Source organism: Symphalangus syndactylus, chromosome 20, assembly GCF_028878055.3.
Source record: "Symphalangus syndactylus isolate Jambi chromosome 20, NHGRI_mSymSyn1-v2.1_pri, whole genome shotgun sequence".
NCBI lineage: Eukaryota > Metazoa > Chordata > Mammalia > Primates > Hylobatidae > Symphalangus > Symphalangus syndactylus.
The window spans coordinates 7,878,614-7,896,733 of record NC_072442.2 but is presented as its reverse complement, the minus strand read 5'-3'; the positions used below and the strand labels follow the sequence as shown (position 1 = coordinate 7,896,733).

Genomic DNA, 18,120 nt, shown 5'->3' with positions numbered 1-18,120 from the left:
GAAGATCGCTTGAACCTGGGAGGCAGAGGTTGCAGTGAGCCGAGATCATGCCACTGCATTCCAGCCTGGGTGACAGAGCGAGACCCTGTCTCAAAAAAAAAGAAAAAAAAACACTTCAATAAATGTTTGCAAATAGTAGACTGAGTGACTGGCTATTCACGCTTAGCACAGTGCAGCAGGAAAACTCCTTGTTAGACCAGGATAGTCAGGTTTGAGTCCCAGCCCTGCCTGATTCTGGACTGCCATTATTTCTCTAAGCGTTGATCTTCTGCTACAAAATGAGAATGTCCGTAAACCCCTCTGAGAGTTGTGAGGGAAGAGTGAGCTATGGTTTCTGCAAATGGCTAGTAGCCATCCATACTCAGGAAGCAAGGTAGTTGGGAGGCCCCAAGGTTAGTGGACACCTTCCCTCAGGCAGCCGGCCGGGTGCTGCAGGCAGGAGGATGCACCTCTGACAGCACCTACCTGGAAGGCGCGCATCTTCACAGCCACAGCTCCGTTGAGTGGAATCAGCAAGACCATGAGAGCGACTCCAGCCAGGACAGAGGGACCTAGGTTCTGAGGAGGCACCGGTGGATAGATGACACATAGGGACAGATTACCAAGTCTACAGAGAGAACCCAACAGGCAAACAGAGGCCTGTTGACTTGAAATGTGTAGATGGGCAGGAAGCAAAAGATGGTGGTTGGCCAAACAGGTAGAAAGTCAGAATGACCACAACATTTGTAGAAGCAGTCAGCCATTAGATAATGATGACAGGGACAGACAGCAGACATAGAAGGGTGTCCAGACACACAGGAAGGCAAATATAGACGATGACAGCCAGAGTCACACCCACCTCCCTCCAAGTCTCTCTTTCCTCCCTGGCTTCTGCGGGAAGGATAGCAACAGATGCTGGGAAGATTCCATTGCAGACATCAGCATCCTCGAAGTCCTACTCCTCCATCCCCACCAATGCCTAGGGAAGCTCTTGTGTCAATTCTTTTTTTTTTTGAGACAGAGTCTTGCTCTGTCACCCAGGCTGGAATGCAGTGGCATGATCTCGGCTCACTGCAACCTCTGCCTCCTGGGTTCAAGCGATTCTCCTGACTCAACCTCCTGAGTAGCTGTGACTACAGGCGCCCACCACCGTGTCTGGCTAATTTTTGTATTTTTAGTAGAGATGAGGTTTCACCATCCTGGCCGGGCTGGTCTCGAACTCCTGACCTCGTGATCCACCCGCCTTGTCCTCCCAAAATGCTGGGATTACAGGTGTGAGCCACCGTGCCCAGCCAGCTCTTGTGTCAATTCTACATCCCCTCTGCTAACCCAGAATAACCCTCCTTCTTTTTTTTTGTTTTGTTTCTTTTTAGAGACAAGGTCTTGCTATGTTGCCCAGGCTGGAGTGCAGTGGCTATTCGCAGGCACAATTGTGGCGCACTGCAGCCAGAACTCTTGGGCTCAAGTGATCCTCCTGCCTCAGCCGCCTGAGCAGCTGGGACTACAAGCATGTGCCATGCGCCCAGTTCCAGAATAATCCTCTTTTGCCATTTCTGCAGCACGTCAGAGGAAGGAGGCAGAGATCAGGGTTGGAGAGTCACCTGCCAGAGGAAGTAGATCGCCAGGATGATCTGCAGGGGTGCTGACCACAGCAGATTGAGGAAGGGGGCAAGGTCCATGAAGCGCTGGGCATCCACTGACATGAGGTTGACAATTTCCCCCACAGTGGACGCACGTTTGACTGCGTTGGTGATAACCAGAGCCTGCAGGTGGACAGTAGTGGGTGGACTTGGCTGCGAGCCTCTTGCAAGCTGCGCAGGGCCAGCCTTTCCCCTGGGCCCTGCTCCAGCTGACCTTCCTGTAGATGACACCTATGATCCCAGTACGAAACTTCAGCCCAGTCACAAAGATGCAGTGGTAATACTGTTGTAAGACCAGCGACTGCATCATGGAGCACAGGAACATCAGCCCAGCCACCAGGAAGCCCCACCAGGAGGGGGCCATGGGGTTGGAGATAAACCTGATCAGGATGCTGTGGGGAGGAGAGAGGAGTGAGGTGGGCAGTGCTCCCCCCATGGCTGCTCCCTCCTCTGCTGCCCTTTGCTTTTACCCGCAGTCTCCACTGCATCCCCGGCCTCTGAAACCTCCACCCCCTCCAACCCCTTAGGCCAGGGAGGGTCAACCCAGTACTGCCTCAAGACCACGGCCTCCTGGCTCCACTCTGCCTTCACCTCCTTCTCTATCCACCATGGACCCTGCTGCACGCCCTATCGATCACGCTCTCATCACCAGCCTCACCTGCCTGCCTTCTTACCTCCTGACATATGGCAGGAAGAAATGCCACGTTTCCATTGACTGGACTTCCCTGCTCCTTCTCCTAGGCTGCTGGGGGCTCTAGATTCCACCACATGACCACAAAGACTCTCGCCGCTCAAATCCACCTTTCCAAAGTCAGTGGCCCCCAGCACTGCCTAGCGACCTTCTCTGGGTCCTTAATCCACCCCCGCTCTTGGGGCCTTCTTCACCTCTCTTCTCTTCCCTTCGGGCCCATCCCAGCCCCCGACCCCTCTCAGCAGCTACCTGACTTCTTGCTTAGCCGCCCATTGAGAACTCCCTGCCACCCACAAACTGCCCTCCAGGGGCTTGTCCTCCTTTTTCTGGGGCTCAGGCTGTCGGAGGCTGCCCCTGCTCCCGAGCCCTGGCCTTCCTCTGCCTCCTCAGGAACTTGCTGCGCTGTTGCCCCCTTTGCTGCTGAGCTTCACCCTGGCCACCTCTGCTGGAAGCTCTATACCTTCACCTATTAACATGACCGAGTCTCTTCATTGTTGAGACACTCTCCTCTCGACCACTTGGAGCCCTCCAGCCATAATCATAGCCAGGCCTCCCCTTCTGTGATAGCTTCAGTTGTGTCTCCCAAAAAGATATGTTCAGCTCCCAACCCCTGGTACCTGTGAACGTGGCCTCATTTGGTGAGGTCATATTGGAGTAGGGTGGGACCCAGTGGCCCCAGCCCAGTGACTGGTGTCTCTCTCTCTCTCTTTTTTTTTTTTTTTTTGTGACAGGGTCTCTCTCTGTCACCTAGACTGGAGTGTGGTGGTGCCATCACAGCTCACGGCAGCCTCAACCTCTCAAGCTCAAGCAGTCTTCCCACCTCAGCCTCTTGAGTAGCTAGGACTCTAGGCGTATGCCACCAGGCCTGGCTAATATTTTAACTTTTTTTGTAGAGACGGGGTCTTGCTATGTTGCTCAGGCTGGTCTCAAACTCTTGGGCTCAAGAGTTTGACTTCCAGCTAGCTGGGAATCTCCCCTTGGAGGACCCACCAGCACCACTGGCCCAACGTGACCAGACTCCATCCACCACCTTGCCCCACACCCAGCCTCCTCCTCCCAGTGAGCCCATCATCTCAGCAAAAGGTCCATCGTCCTCCAGTTACCCAGGCCGGCACCCAGGTTGCCTGGCACTCCTCTGTCTCTGGCGCACATGCCCGTCTCCCGAATAGCTCCTGAATGCCTGTCTCATTCCTGGCCTGAACTCCATCTGACCGGGTTGGCCCACTTCCATCCAGCCACCCTGCCCTACATCCCCCACACTCCTGGCAGGAGATCCTTGAAGCCAGATGCCCCTCCCTGGCTCAGATCTTTCAAGGATATCCTTAGCTCTCCCTCTCTCTGTTTTCCTGCCCCTCCCTCTCGTTGCCATTTCCTCTGCCACTCAGAAACACCTGAGTCATGCTGTTTCAGGGCTTTGTGACTAAGCTGAGGCTGAACTTTCCCCTGTTTCTTCACCTACTTGTCTCTCCAAATTTGTTGACCTCCCAAGCCAGTGGGCGCTTCCTGCTCCGTCCCAGGCTGGCTTCTTTGCCCCTCCTGGGGTTTTTCAGACACCCGAGAACACTTCCGCCCCCACTGAATTCTAATTGATTTACACACTGGTTTCTCCCATAAGACCTCAAGACCCTGTCTAATTGACCTCTGTATCCCTAGTATCGAGCACCATTCTGGTACCCTGGAGGTTCAATAAGTGTTTGCTGAACAAATTAATGCATGCACGGAGGGGCAAGGAGGTGGGGGCTTAGCTACTAGGCAGCTCTCCTTCCCACCCTCTCATCTGAGAGCTCGTTCTAGTCCAAGCCACTCCTGAGACAGATGTTAGAGCCTGATGGTGGGGACAGAGCACCTCAGTCGGAGCTCAGAGTCCTGGACTCAGACCCGATTCCTTCTTTGCTGTGTGCCCTTGGCCAAGTCACTTCACCTCTCTGAGTTCCTGCTTTCTCATCTGTGACATGGGAATGGGGCAATTCCGCATAGGATTGTTGGGAAGGTTTAAAGACCCAAAGCTTGTTAACGCACACACCACAGTGCCTGGCACATAGTATATGCACAGCAATTCTAAGTTGAATGTGAGTGAGGAAACAAGTCAGGCAATGCCACTTGCCAAGGGTCGCACAGAAAGTGGAGCTAGCCTCCCTGGTTCCTGGTCTGGGGTTCTTTTCACTGTACATTGTTCCTTCCTCTGGGCCCAGCCCTCTGGGCCAGCCGGCCAGCCCTGCTGCCCAGGGCAGGGCTGCAGTGAGCCGGAGTGTGGAGAGACCTGAGCAGCTGCGGATTGATGAAGGAGAGCAGGTCCTGGATCAGCTTGAAGCAGGCACTGATGAGGAAGCTGGAGCCGAAGGTGGCCAGCAGGGCCTGCAGGAAGGAGGGCTTCTGGGGCCTGGGCTGGGCACCCAGCAGCACCTCGTCCTCACCGGAGGCGTTTTTCCCAGATGCCGCTGAAGCCTTGTGTCTGGTCCAGGGAGGAAGAAGCAGTGGGTTAGGAATGGGGACAGGGGCTCCAGGAAGCCAAGGGCTAGGCTGGGCTGGCTAGGAGTGAGGAGGAGGAAGGAGCTGTTTTCTTGGCTCTCAGAGCTGGGAGGGGGACAGACAGCATAAGAATTGCACAAGTGACTCTGTCCTCAGCTGCCAGAGGGCATCTGAAGGGGTGGCCACACTGCTACCACAAGGACTCTAAAACCCAGCTATCCCCTGCGTCTGGCCCTCTCCCTGCCTCCCCAGTGCTGGCTCCAGGGAGGATGCCAAGAGGGAAGGGAGATAAGATCAAGGATGGCTGTTGGTACAGCCACCAGGCAGCTGAACAGGAAGGGGGTGGAGTGGCATGGAGGGACTGACAGGGGGTGCAGCAGGCAGACTGGGCGCCCACAGGTCTTCCTGAAGGCTCCAAGCCATGAAAGCCGGGATACTGCTAACCACGCCGAGGCCCAGGTTCCTCCAACAGCTGGTGACAACCGGAAGTTCCGGGCTGAGCAAACATTGAACTCCTAGGCCTGGATTGTGGATGGGAGGAGGGAGGGTTCAATCCTGGGGTCAGAATTGGGTGGAGAAGGATGATGCTGAGCGCCAGCTCTCTTGGCGAGGCAGTTGGCCAGAGACAGGTTTGTGGTCCTTGATAGGAGGCTGCCAGTGGGAAGACCCCTCAGGGGAAGATCATCTCATTCAGCCGCTGCCTCCAGACAGAAGGAGGCAGAATCGGCAGGAGTGTGCTGGCTCCTGGCCCTGGAATCAGCCCTTTCAGTCAGGCAGGGTGGTGCAGTGATGTGAGGAGGACCTCTGGGGACAGCCGGCTCCATGTGGATTCCAGCTTTGCCACCACCAACTTGGGGACCCTGGGAGGTCCTCTGTTAAATTTCTGTGCTTCGGTGTCTCCATCTGTTTTTGTTGTTGTTGAGAAAAGGTCTTACTCTATTGCCCAGACTGGAGTACAGCGGCACAATCTCAGCTCACTGTAGCCTAGACCTCTCGGGCTCAAATGATCCTCCCAGCTCAGCCTCTCAAGTAGCTGGGACTACAGGTGCACACCACCATGCCCGGCTCATTTTGTTTATTTTTTGTAGAGACAAGGTTTCACTATATTGCCCAGGCTGGTCTTGAACTCCTGGACTCAAGCAATCCTCCTGCCTTGGCATCTCAAAGTGTTAGGATTACAGCTGTGAGCCACCACGCCCGGCCCCAGTGTCCCCATCTATAACACAGGGACACTAGAACCTACCCTTTAGGGCTGTTGAAAAATTAAGTGAGTTCATTTATATCCTTAGGATGGGACCTGGGATGGAGCAGTTGCTCCAAAGTGCCAGCCATTCTCCTGCCCCCACCACAGCTGGGAGAACTAGCCCCATCCAGGCCTAAGCTTCCCATAGAATGGTCCCGAGGCTGCCAAGAAATCACCTGGTCCTGCTCTGCTCGCCACCCCAGCAATGCCACCCTCCAAGGTCTACCAGCGTCCTCTGCAGGAGACCTGGGGTAAGCGAAGGGGCTGGGTGGTGTGGTGGGTCAAGGGGAGGGCCTCACCGAGCCGCCTGCTTTTCCTGCTTCCTCCATGCCTCCAGCAGCTGCTGCACCACCATCTGGGATCTGTCCTCCTCCTTCAGGGACCAGAGGTCCTTCTCCTCCAGGGGATGCCGGTAGCCATAGATGGCCATCCTAGGGGGAGGTGAAGCCCGGCAGGCAGCCCCGCAGAGGGTCAGGATGTAGCAGCCCGGAGCCAAGGGCCAGTGTCTCCAGGGCCCCAGGTCTCCAGAAAGGAGGGTCTCCCTCAGGCACTGTGACCATGAAAGGTGTCTCCTTCATTTCCTCAGTGAATAGGCCGGAGGTCACTGGCTCTCCCTTCCAAGTTCCTACCACTACCCCCTTCTCCTCCTCCTCCCCAGGTGCCCCATCTCCTCCCCACCCCAGGCCCTGGTGATGGAATCCACGCTGGCTGGGGCCCTGGGTGAGGACGAGGCCTGGGGAATTCGGCCCCAGCCTCGGGTGCCTCCTCAGTGCTGTGGGGTTAATGAGCTGTCACCCAGGTCACAGACACAGTTATCCTGCTCAAACCGCTCTGAGGTGCAGCCAAGGAGATGACAGGCCGCAAGTTTATCACAAACAGAGGAGCTCAGAACTAACGACAGTCTTCTTCCAGCCTCCTGGGCCTGTCGCCACAGCCTGCCAGATGCAGGGCTGGCCTGTAGCCTGGGGGCGGCGCTGGGCCAGGCCAGGCCTCTGCATTTGGCTCTCCTCCCAGACCACTTCCCCACCCTCATCTGCCCCGTGCCCACTGCGGTGGGGGGTGGGGTAGGTGGCCAGCCAGGTCCCTAAACTGCTGCCCTGCTCCCCTTCCTCCATCTCACCTTCCATCCCTTCCCTCCCTCTGGCCCGGGCTGGTGGAAGAGCCAACTCACTTTGTGAACCACCAGAAAAACACGCGGGAGAGAAAGCCAGCACTGGTCTCGGGGTAGGGGTTCTAGAAGGCGAGAGAATAGGATGGGGGAATCAGGAGTGCCCACCACCCTCTCAAAGCAAAGTAGGGAAATGGAGGGGACCCTTGTTCCTGCTCCAAGCCCCAGTTTACAGATCGTTGAGATGACCTCTCTTCCACTTTGAAAGGAACTGGAGGGGTTGGGGGCTGCTGGTCAGAGCTGGGCTGAGGACTCAGCTGTGGAGCCCCCGCACCCTCCATGGGAAACTCACAGGGTCGACATTCTTTGTGGAGAAAAATGGAGGTTTCTCCCTGAAGCAGGCCAAGATGAGGGCAGAGAGTACCAGGGCAAAGTGGATGTAGAAGGTGGTGAAGCGGAAGGGGTCTGAGATCTTGCCCTGGGTGGGAGAGTGGAGGGGCATCAGAAGCACTGGAAAAGCCTGGGCCTGCAGCCCCTGCCCTGCAGAGTCCCTTGGGGCATCAGGCTCCTCTGGGGCAGGAGGCAGCACCTGGGGGCCTCCAGGTCCCCACTCAGAGGACTCTGAGAGATGGGGAGGGATCACAAGGGGGCTCTGATTCAGCGAGCACCAGGTGTGGTGCCAGCACCTTACCTACATGACCTTGTCTAACTGGGACATCAGCCTACAGGCAGAACAGCTGATGATGCCCTTTCTGCAATTAAGGAAATGAGGCTCCAAAGGTTTCAGCGACCCGCCCGAGCCCACATGGGGAGTAAGTGGGTTGTTCAGGGCCTATGTTCTTAGCTACTCTCCTTGCCTGCTTCCCGCTGAGATGGAGAAATGGGAGGCACTAGGTTGGCCTGCAGTGTTCCATCCCACCAGCCCAACATCATGGCCACTGAAGATCAAGAGGAAGGCCAGGAACTGAGGGAGGCGGGAAGAAAGGAAGAGAACATGCTAATGGGACCTCTAGGTAAGCCGGAACTCTTCACACGTGTCTGCATACATGTGCTCATTACACGGACACTGACTGACCCCCACGTCAGACATTGCACTTGGTGGGTGGGTGCTGTGCACCTCACATGACGGTCCAACAGTGGTGGCATCTTTGCTCATTCCTGTGTTACACTGGTGCCCCCTCCTCAGCCTGCTTCCAGGTAGAAATGCAGCAAGTGGAGAACAACACAATTGTGTTTGTACTCGAAGCCTCGAGGGAGGGACCTGGGACCCAGCAGTGACTTTGAACCCTGAGGTCACCCTCCTATCAGGGCTAAACCTGGCAGGTTCCCCTCTCCCCCGACCTTACCTCTGCCTTGGCTGAAAGAATCTTGGAGCGGAAGGGGATGATGGCGCAGACCACACACAGGAGCCAGAAGATAATGAGGACCCCCGAAGACTGTAGGCCCCGCAGCCGCTCATACTGTATCAGCAGGGTGGCCAGCAGCTGTGCAGGGAGGGCAGGGAGGCCCGGGCAGAACACACACATCTGGACCTGCCTCCATTTCTCCCCATCCCACATGGCCAGAAGTTTCTGGGGCCACCCCCTTCTTCTTCCCATTCCCAACATGTCCAGCCCTCTCCTCGGAGCCCAGTTTCCCTATCACAGTCCAGAACCCACTGGAGACCTCCCCCATCCACTTTCCCAGGGCCCCACACTGACCATGGTGACCCCCACCACCAAGGGGGTGACAAAGAAAACAGGGGCAGGGGCCCGGCCATGGACCAGGCCATGGAAGGAGTAAAAAAGGTCCGCCCAGGAGATGCACCACAGCAGGACACCCAGGACCTGTGAAGAGAGCACAGGTTGGAGTCTCCATCCCCAGAGGCAAGGACAGTCCTCAGTGGGAAGGCGTCTTTGTACTTGAAGCCACCAGAATCCACTAGACCTGCCTGGGACTGGCACTGAGGTCTGGGAATGGAGCTGGCCAGAAGCTCACTGGGGGTGGGGAGAGTGTTGCTGAACTTGCTTAAACTTTCCCAAGTGGGGAATATGTCAGCTGGCTGTATATATTCTCAGTTGTCAGGTGAGACTGGGGAACCTAGTCCAGCCGAGGAGGTAGGAGAGGGCCTCATTAAAAGCAGAATCCTGGCTGGGCACAGTGGCTCATGCCTGTAATCCCAGCACTTTGGGAGTCTGATCACCTGAGGTCAGGAGTTGGAGACCAGCCTGCCAACATGGCAAAACCCCATCTCTACTAAAAATACAAAAATTAGCTGGGTGTAGTGGCGCACGCCTGTAATCCCAGCTACTCAGGAGGCTGAGGCAGGAGAATCGCTTGAACCCAGAAGGCAGAGGTTGCAGTGAGCCAAGATCGTGCCACTGCACTCCAGCCTGGGCGACAGAGTGAGACTCTGTCTCTACATTAATTAATTAATTAGATTAAAAAATAAAAGCAGAATCCCCAGGGCCCAGCCCCATCGGGAGGAGATCCCTGAGCCACTGACCGTCTTGAGCCTGGACAGGTGGGAGAGGATGATGTAACCACGACAGTGGTGCCGCAGGTAGAGCAGGTAGCAGGGCAGGGCGACCCACAGGTAGATGCAAGGCACCCAGGCCAGCAGGGAATTCTGGAAGCAGGGAGTGAGGTCCGGGTTTTCTGTGTGCACAGACAGGTTGGAGTCCTGGGGGCACAGAGAACAGTTTAGTGCTGTGGCAGCCCCACAGAGAATTGGGCTGTCTTGAGGAAGACGGCTTAGCTAGAGAGATGTTCCATGAGAGACGGGTGGAGCGGAAGACAGGTGAGAAGAGAGACCAAATACACAAATGAGCACTTGTTGTCCCAAGTGCGAATTCTCCAAGGATGCCATGGCTGCCCCCATTTCCTTATATTCTCTCTCTCTCATTGAGGCATAATTTAAGGGCAACAAAAATTGCACCCAATTAAAGTGTACAATCAGTGAGTTTCGACAGTTGTATACACCTGCAAAACTGCTCCCATATTACCTTATGGTCCTCTGCAGTTCATCCCTCCCAGGCTCATTTTCTTTCTATCATTCTGGATTCCCACTCTTTTTTTTTTTTTTTTTTTTTTGAGACAGAGTCTCACTCTGTTGCCAGGCTGGAGTGCAGTGGTGCCATCTTGGCTCACTGCAACCTCTGCCTCCCAGGTTCAAGCGATTCTCCTGCCTCAGCCTCCTGAGTAGCTGGGATTACAGGCATGCACCACCACGCCCAGCTAATTTTTGTATTTTTAGTAGAGACGGGGATTCACCATGTTGGCCAGGATGGTCTCAATCTCTTGGCCTCGTGATCTGCCTGCCTCGGCCTCTGAAAGTGCTGGGATTACAAGTGTGAGCCGCTGCGCCTGGCCCTCACTCTTTTTTTTTTTTTTTTTTGAGATGGAGTCTCACTCTGTCACCCAGGCTGGAGTGCAGTGGCGCGATCTCGGCTCACTGAAAACTCCGCCTCCCGGGTTCACGCCATTCTCCCGCCTCAGCCTCCGGAGTAGTTGAGACTACAGGCGCCCACCACCAGCCCGGCTAATTTTTTTTGTATTTTTAATAGAGATGGAGTTTCATCTGTGTTAGCCAGGATGGTCTCGATCTCTTGACCTTGTGATCTGCCTGCCTCGGCCTCTGAAAGTGCTGGGATTACAGGAGTGAGCCACTGCACCTGGTCCTCACTCTTTTTTAGAACTAGTTTTTAATTTTGTCAAAGTGATATATACACACAGTTTAAAAGACCACTTTCTCTTAAGGCCTTTCCCAGGTCAGGGATAGGGAGGTTCCCTGAGCCTTAGCTGCCTCTCTTCTGAATGGAGGTGACCATCCACTGGCCCACCTGTACCTCACTGGGTGGATTTGAGGCTCACAGGAACCAAAGGATATGGAGAGTCTTTGCAAATTACACAGACTAGAGTGATCAACTCTCCTAGTATGGATGGGACTTCTCTGGTTTTAGCACTGAAAGTCCAGTGTCTTGGGAAGCTGCTTGGTCTTGGGCAAACCAGGATGGTTGGTTACTTTACTGGCTCTGACAAGACTGCCTCTTACCTTTGAGTATAACTACACTTACGAACTTTTTTGGAAAGGGATGGGGGAATATATTCATTAATAAACACATGTTTTACTGAGATTGTTTCCTCCAAGGCCACTAATGTACTAACCTGTTTCTTATGTTCTTTGCAGAGCATTAGATGCTTTTTTAGAGATGCACAGAAAATATCAACAACAAGAAAAACCACCCACAATCTCATCCACCTAGAGACATCTGTTACCTGAGGATATAACTATTTTCTAATTGCCAATTTAAATAATTATTATTTTTATTTTTATCAAAGCTATGCATGCTCATAAATCTTTGAATTTTCTTTTTTCTGTTTCTTGGTTGATTTGGTTTGGTTTTGTCTTTCAAGCTAGAGGTGTTAAATTAGATTAAATTTGGCCTTAAGCTGCCTCCTTACTTAGTGAACTGAAACCCAACTTAATATGTAAACAAACCTAACGTGAGAGTTTCTTGTAACAAGTAGCTGAGTCTCAGCCAATCACTGCAACTGAGCTTTCAGCCAGTTGCAGACTTTAAACTGCTTAGATCTGTCCAGATAAAGCAAATGCCAAGTTGTAAATAGGCTATTTCTATATGTCACTTTTTTTCTGTCTGTAAGTACTACTTGACCATATGGTCAGGTGGAGTTCTTTGAGCCTTTACTAGTTTAGGTTTTTTTTTTTTCTTTTGAGACAGAGTTTCACTCTTGTTGCCCAAGCTGGAGTGCAATGGTGCAATCTTGGCTCACTGCAACCTCCGCCTCCCGGGTTCAAGCCATTCTCCTGCCTCAGCCTCCTGAGTAGCTGGGATTATAGGTGCATGCAACCACGCCCAGCTAACTTTTTTGTATTTTTAATAGAAATGGGGTTTCATCATGTTAGCCAGGCTGGTTTTGAACTCCTGACCTCAGGTGATCCGCCTGCCTCAGCCTCCTGAGTAGCTGGGATTACAGGTGTGAGCCACCACGTCCAGCTAATTTTTTTGTATTTTTAGTAGAAATGGGGTTTCATCATGTTAGCCAGGTTGGTTTTGATTTCCTGACCTCAGGTGATCTGCCCACCTCGGCCTCCCAAAGTGCTGGGATTACAGGCGTGAGCCACCGTGCCTGGCCTAAAGCTTTTCTTTTAACAGATTGGTGTCAGAAGTGGGATCTGAAGTAGAAATCCAGTGACCCTCAGGAGCATTGAGTGACCAAGTAAGGGTACCTGACAGGGCGCATTGTGCCAATTGTTCTCTTATAGCAACTGGAGGTCATGGGTGAGTTCTATCTCAGATTCCAAGCTTCAGGAATTTGTGTTTTGTGTTCTCCAAGTTTATTTGAACAATTCTTAGATAGGACTGGGTCTACGAGCAAATCAGATCTGATAATTAACTGAAATGGATCCAGTTAAAAGCTTCAGGCAGGTGCCTTTTGAAAGTGAGTTCCTCCAAAACTAAGGAGTCTGGGACTCCAGGAGTCTGAGACGCCACTTTCTGGGACAGTGGCTAACTTTATGAACAACGATTATGAGGAACATGTGTATTTTTGGAAAAATGGGTTAACTTTGCTGAGGACAGCTTAAGAGTTACAGTGGCCACAGTGGGAAAGTTTTGACCTAGATAAAACTGTTCACTTGCAAGGTGCATTAGAAAAGACAGGTTCAAAAATGCCACAAAAGCAATGGGATGCATTCTTTAATTGGTACACAGAGGCATCTAAAAGATTAAATGAATAAAAAATTGCTTCTTTATAATAGGTTCCTTACAGAAATCAAACGAAAAAGTTCTTAAAAGCCCCTTCACAAATCTTATTCAAAAGCTTTAGTCATCTGGGCAAGAAATCTTGTTCCATTGGGCAGTAGAGCAATTTGGATCCAGATATTTTTTAATAAATTCAGGAGTTTTATATTACTGTACCTGGAACATGGCTAAGATATTTAAATGAAAGCTGTAAGATCCGTTGCTGTTTATGTTTATATGTGTCTGTATGTATGATATAGGTATCATAGTTTCTATCTCCTTTTAATGCTTCAAAATTAAATTATAAAAGAGCTCTATTTTGTTGGCTTTAAGAAAAATAAGTGCTTATATAAATGAAGAATTCTCTCAGAAAATTAAGAACTACCTCAAATGCTTTTGCAGCTTATCTGACTTGGGTAATCTTTGGCAAAGAAGAATATTGTTGGTTTGACTGAAACAGACATGTTTTCATAGTTTTGGGGATTAAATATCATACAGATGCATGATTTCCTATCTAGGTTTACTGGTAACACAAGCTTATGTTGTCTTTATATTATAAAATTTGTCAACAAGAAAAACAAAATGATGACTAGTTGTTTATTATCTTTATAGGCAATCCAAGCATAAGTGTTGAAAATAAGTAAGTTAAATGAATGTAAGTTAAAATTCCCATGTAAAAGATGTCCTTCCTATACCAGAAGGTTTTATTATTACTTTTTTGAAACAGGGTCTCTATCGCCTACTCTGGAGTGCAAGTGGCAAGATCTCGGCTCACTGCAACCTCTGCCTCCTGGGCTCAAGCAATCCTCCCACCTCAGCCCTGCCAAGTATCTGGGACTACAGACACAAGCTACTACAGCCGGCTAATTTTTGTATTTTTTGTAGAGATGGGGTTTCACCATGTTGCCCACGCTGGTCTCGAAATCCTGAGGTCAAGTGTTCCACCTGCCTCAGCCTCCCAAAGTGCTAGGATTACAGGCGTGAGCCACCACGCTCAGCCACCAGAAGGTTTTAACACTCTTAGCATCAAGAATAGAAAGTTGAGGAGGAGGGAAATCTGTACAAACAACAATTTAGTTTTCAGGCCTCACAAAACAAACAAACAAAAAACCTAAAGGGATACAAATGAAATTTTGCCTCCTTTACAGTTTATTATTACAGAGAGACTAAAGACATTTTGGACCATTGATAAACATGTTGTGTGCCACACTGACAAATTGTACTATGAGAAAGCTCATGCTTCTAGACATTATGGTTCATAGATTTACCAATCTACTGCTGGTGTGACACACAATTCACAAATGCTTACTTTCTAATGTCCATGGAAATTAAGGTCACTAAAGGTTAAGAATTCTTTTTTTTTTTTCTGAGATGGAGTCTTGCGCTGTCACCCAGGCTGGAGTGCAGTGGCTTGATCTCGACTCACTGCAACCTCCACCTCCTGGGTTCAGGCGATTCTCCTGCCTCAGCCTCCCCAGTAGCTGGGATCACAGGTGCCCGCCACCACGCCCAGCCAATTTTTGTATTTTTAGTAGAGACAGGGTTTCACCATGTCAGCCAGGCCAGTCTTGAACTTCTGCCCTCAAGTGATCTGCTTACTTCGGACTCCCAAAGTGCTGGGATTACAGGCATGAGCCACCGCGCCTGGCCGGGGTTAAGAATTCTAATTAATATATGTAGCTACAATTATAGAAACAATAAGGGGGAAAATCTATATGAAAATATACAAGGAAGGTAAGAAAAAGGAATATATGAAAAATAAATATACAAAGGAAGCCAAGGAAAAAAGCTATTAAGACGTGAGGATGTTTTGTTTTGATAAGGGAAAAAGAGAATAAATTTTGTCCTAAAGTGCGATGACTGATTTTTCGAAAATGAGAAGAGGAAAAGTATAGGATAAAAGGTGAATAGATACGAGACTTGTAGGAGGTTTGTGGAAGATGAATCTTGTGAAAGAAATTTTATGGGTGATCAAACTGGTTAAGATTAGGAGGCAATTATTTACAAGTTTTTTAAGAATAAAAGTTAGCGACTGGGTGCGGTGGCTCATGCCTGTAATCCCAAGACTTTGGGAGGCGGAGGCGGGTGGATCACTTGAGGTCGGGAGTTCGAGACCAGCCTGGCCAACATGGTGAAACCCTGTCTCTACTAAAAATACAAAAAATAACTCGGGTGTGGTGGCACGCGCCTGTAATCCCAGCTACTTGAGAGGCTGAGGCAGGAGAATCGCTTGAACCCAGGAGGCGGAGGTTGCAGTGAGCAGAGATTGTGTCATTGTACTCCAGCCTGGGCGATAAGAGCTAGCATTAATATCAAAATTACACTGATGCAAAACTAGAATTTGGTTCTCTCCATTAAAACAACATGGTGTTGTTAGATTATTGATCTGATCATAATAGGAAATTGTAAAAGGTTTTTCTTTCTCTTTAGGTAATTGGCCTGGAAAACAAAGATTCTGTGTTCTACCCAAATAATTTCCTGTGCGTCATGCTGTCTTTGTTAGGTTTTTGATCACTTAAGAAAACTGAGAACTCGCTATTAAAAGAGCTAAGCTTTTTCTACAACTATGTAACTTTTTGTATATGCCTCTGAAGTCTTTTAATGAATGGCTATTGTTCACAGTGACCTGTGATCCTATTAAAAAAATTTATTTTATGTGCTGCCTATTTCCTTCCTTCCTTCCCTTCCTTCCTTTCCTTCCTTCCTTCCTTCCTTCCTTCCTTCCTTCCTTCCTTCCTTCCTTCCTCTTTCTTTCTTTTTTCCTTCCTTCCTTTCTTTCCCTCCCTCCCTCCCTTCTTCCCCTCCTTCCCTCTCTCCCTCCCTCCCTTCCTTTCTTCCTTCCTTTCTCCTTTCCTCCCTTCCCCTCCCCACCCCTCATCTCTCTCCTCTCTCTCCTCTCCTCTCCTTTCTTTTTTTGACAAAGTCTCACTCTGTCACCCAGGCATAAAGCTGACTCCATACATAGTGGACTGTAGCATAATTCAATATGTAAACAAACTGCAACGTAACTTGAGAGTATATTCTTAAAATAAGCAGCCAAGTCTCAGCCAAATATAGCAGAATTTTCAGCCAATCACAAGCTGCCAGCTGATCAGAACATGCCCAAATAAGGCAAATGCTGATCGGTAACCAATCAAGCTGTTTCTATACATCAATTCCTTTTTCTTCCATTAATACTGCCTGCCCATATTGCTGGGTGGTAAAACTCTGTGAACCTCTACTGGTTCAGGATGCTGGCTGAATCATGAATTGTTCTTTGCTCAGATAAACTCTGCTAAATTTAATTTGTCTAAAGTTTTTATTTTAACAGAATTTTTCCTCAAATGTGTGGTGCTTCTTTTTTTTTTTTTTTTTTGAGATGGAGTCTCCCTCTGTCACCAGGCTGGAGTGTGGTGGCGCAATCTCAGCTCACTGCAACCTCTGCCTCTGAGGTTCAAGAAATTCTCCTGCCTCAGCCTCCTGAGTAGCTGGGATAACAGGCATGTGTCACAATGCCCAGCTAATTTTTGTATTTTTAGTAGAGATGGGGTTTTGCCATGTTGGCCAGGCTGGTCTCGAACTCCTGACCTCAAGTGATCCGCCTGCCTCGGCCTCCCAAAGTGCTGGGATTACAGGTGTGAGTCAACACACCTGGCCTGTGGTGATTCTTGCGGCTTGGCTGTCTCAATATTTTGGAGTAAGACACTAAAGAGTTGGCTGCTCTGTGTGTCGGGGGCAGGTGGATTTGGGACTGGATCTGGGACTCCTCAGGACAATCTGTGAACAATGATGAGTGAGAGTACCCAGGACCAAGGACCAAGAAACAGCTACTGAAGACAGAGTACTGAGAACCAAGCTTACTGGCTGTTGGGCTTCACAGCAGAGTGATCAAGTAGGAACTTGGTCCTTTAGGGAAGGCTCCCCCAACAACTGGAAGAATCTGGAGGTCTTTTCTCTGGGACCAATTTAGGAGTGAGGGCTGAGGGTTCTGTCCTTCAGTATGCAGACTTTTACTTAATTCCACAGAATAAACTGCTGGTCTTCTGTGAGGTGGCTGGAATTTGCCTGGCTTTGAGAGGGGATGGGTAAGTATCTTGGGTGTTTCATCTCTCCTTACGCATTCTCCTAGCAGCCGCTGCTTTCAGCCCTGCTCTTCCCCTTGCCTCCTTCAGCCCTCCAATCCCCGAGCTTTTACAGACTCCAAATGGCCTTTGGTTTCGGCTGTTCTCTGCTGTGTCAGTGATCACTCCTCAACCTGTTTCTCACTTTCTAAAAAGGTGTTAATACCTTGTTTGCTGTTGTCTCTTCTCTTTGTCCTTGTAGGTTTACATTTTTTATTCCTTACTGTCATTTTGATGGAAAATCAGGAAGCACTGGAGATAAAGTCTTGTGTTCAATCCACCCTACAGAATCAGAAGTCCCTCCAACTACAATTTTTTTTTTCTTTTAGGCAGAGTCTTGCTCTGTCTCCCAGGCTGGAGTGCAGTGGTGTGATCTCAGCTCACTGCAACCTCCGCCTCTGGGGTTCAGGTGATTCTCCTGCCTCAGCCTTCCGAGTAGCTGGGATTACAGGCTCCCACCACCACGCCCGGCCAATTTTTGTATTTTTAGTAGAGACGGGGTTTTGCCATGTTGGCCAGGCTGGTTCTCAAACTCTTGACCTCAGGTCATCCACCCGCCTTGGCCTTCCAAAGTGCTGGGATTACAGGCGTGAGACACCGTGCCCAGCCTCCAAGGGCGAATTAAATAGACCCGTTTCAGACTTTATGCAGGACCTCCCTGCAACAGCATGGGCTTCCCCATCTCTGGGAAACCACTCTTTTCTGGTCTCCTGGTTTCTTGGCAAGCATTCCTCGCTGTCTCCTTATCTTCCTTCTAGTTCACCCTGTGGACATGGGCCCTAGCCCCCAAGTTCTGACCTTGGTCCTTGGTGCTCTCTCTCATCATCGTTCACAGATTGTCCTCAGGAGTCCCAAATCCAGATCAACAGCTCGAATCACCTCCTGAGCCTCAGCCCCTACTTCCTGCTGCCTCTCAGATGGCGTCACCATCTGTCTGCAGCCTCCTCATATTCAATACCTCCCAAAGCAAGATCCTTCACTCCCTGCCAGAACCAGCCCTTCCTTTGGCCTTGCCCGCCTCTGCCAAGGGCATCACCATTCTCCCAGCTACCCTGACACCTGTAGGGACGTAGGTCCTATTGATTCTTGATGGAAGCATAGTAGCTGGACAAAGAGGTGTTTGAGACTTGGCAGGGAGAGGTTAAG

The 18,120-nt window shown here is 50.5% G+C and overlaps 1 protein-coding gene across 3 annotated transcripts in view; it reads right to left on the bottom strand.

The window, feature by feature from the left end:
• ABCC3 (ATP binding cassette subfamily C member 3) overlaps positions 1–18,120 on the bottom strand; it is a 55,860-nt gene that overhangs the window by 25,935 nt on the left and 11,805 nt on the right. Inside the window, exons 2-11 of one of the 3 annotated variants that reach the window (XM_063629882.1) lie at positions 9,616–9,792; positions 8,831–8,956; positions 8,477–8,614; positions 7,483–7,608; positions 7,194–7,255; positions 6,322–6,453; positions 4,571–4,762; positions 1,581–2,011; positions 839–894; positions 466–558 (exon numbers count right to left, since the gene is read on the bottom strand). In XM_063629882.1, coding sequence (XP_063485952.1) covers positions 466–558; positions 839–894; positions 1,581–2,011; positions 4,571–4,762; positions 6,322–6,453; positions 7,194–7,255; positions 7,483–7,608; positions 8,477–8,614; positions 8,831–8,956; positions 9,616–9,792 — 1,533 coding nt within the window. Of the gene's footprint in view, positions 1–465; positions 559–838; positions 895–1,580; positions 4,458–4,570; positions 4,763–6,321; positions 6,454–7,193; positions 7,256–7,482; positions 7,609–8,476; positions 8,615–8,830; positions 8,957–9,615; positions 9,793–18,120 lie in introns of those variants that run through there. The other 2 variants (XM_055258488.2, XM_063629883.1) reach the window with 2 other exon arrangements.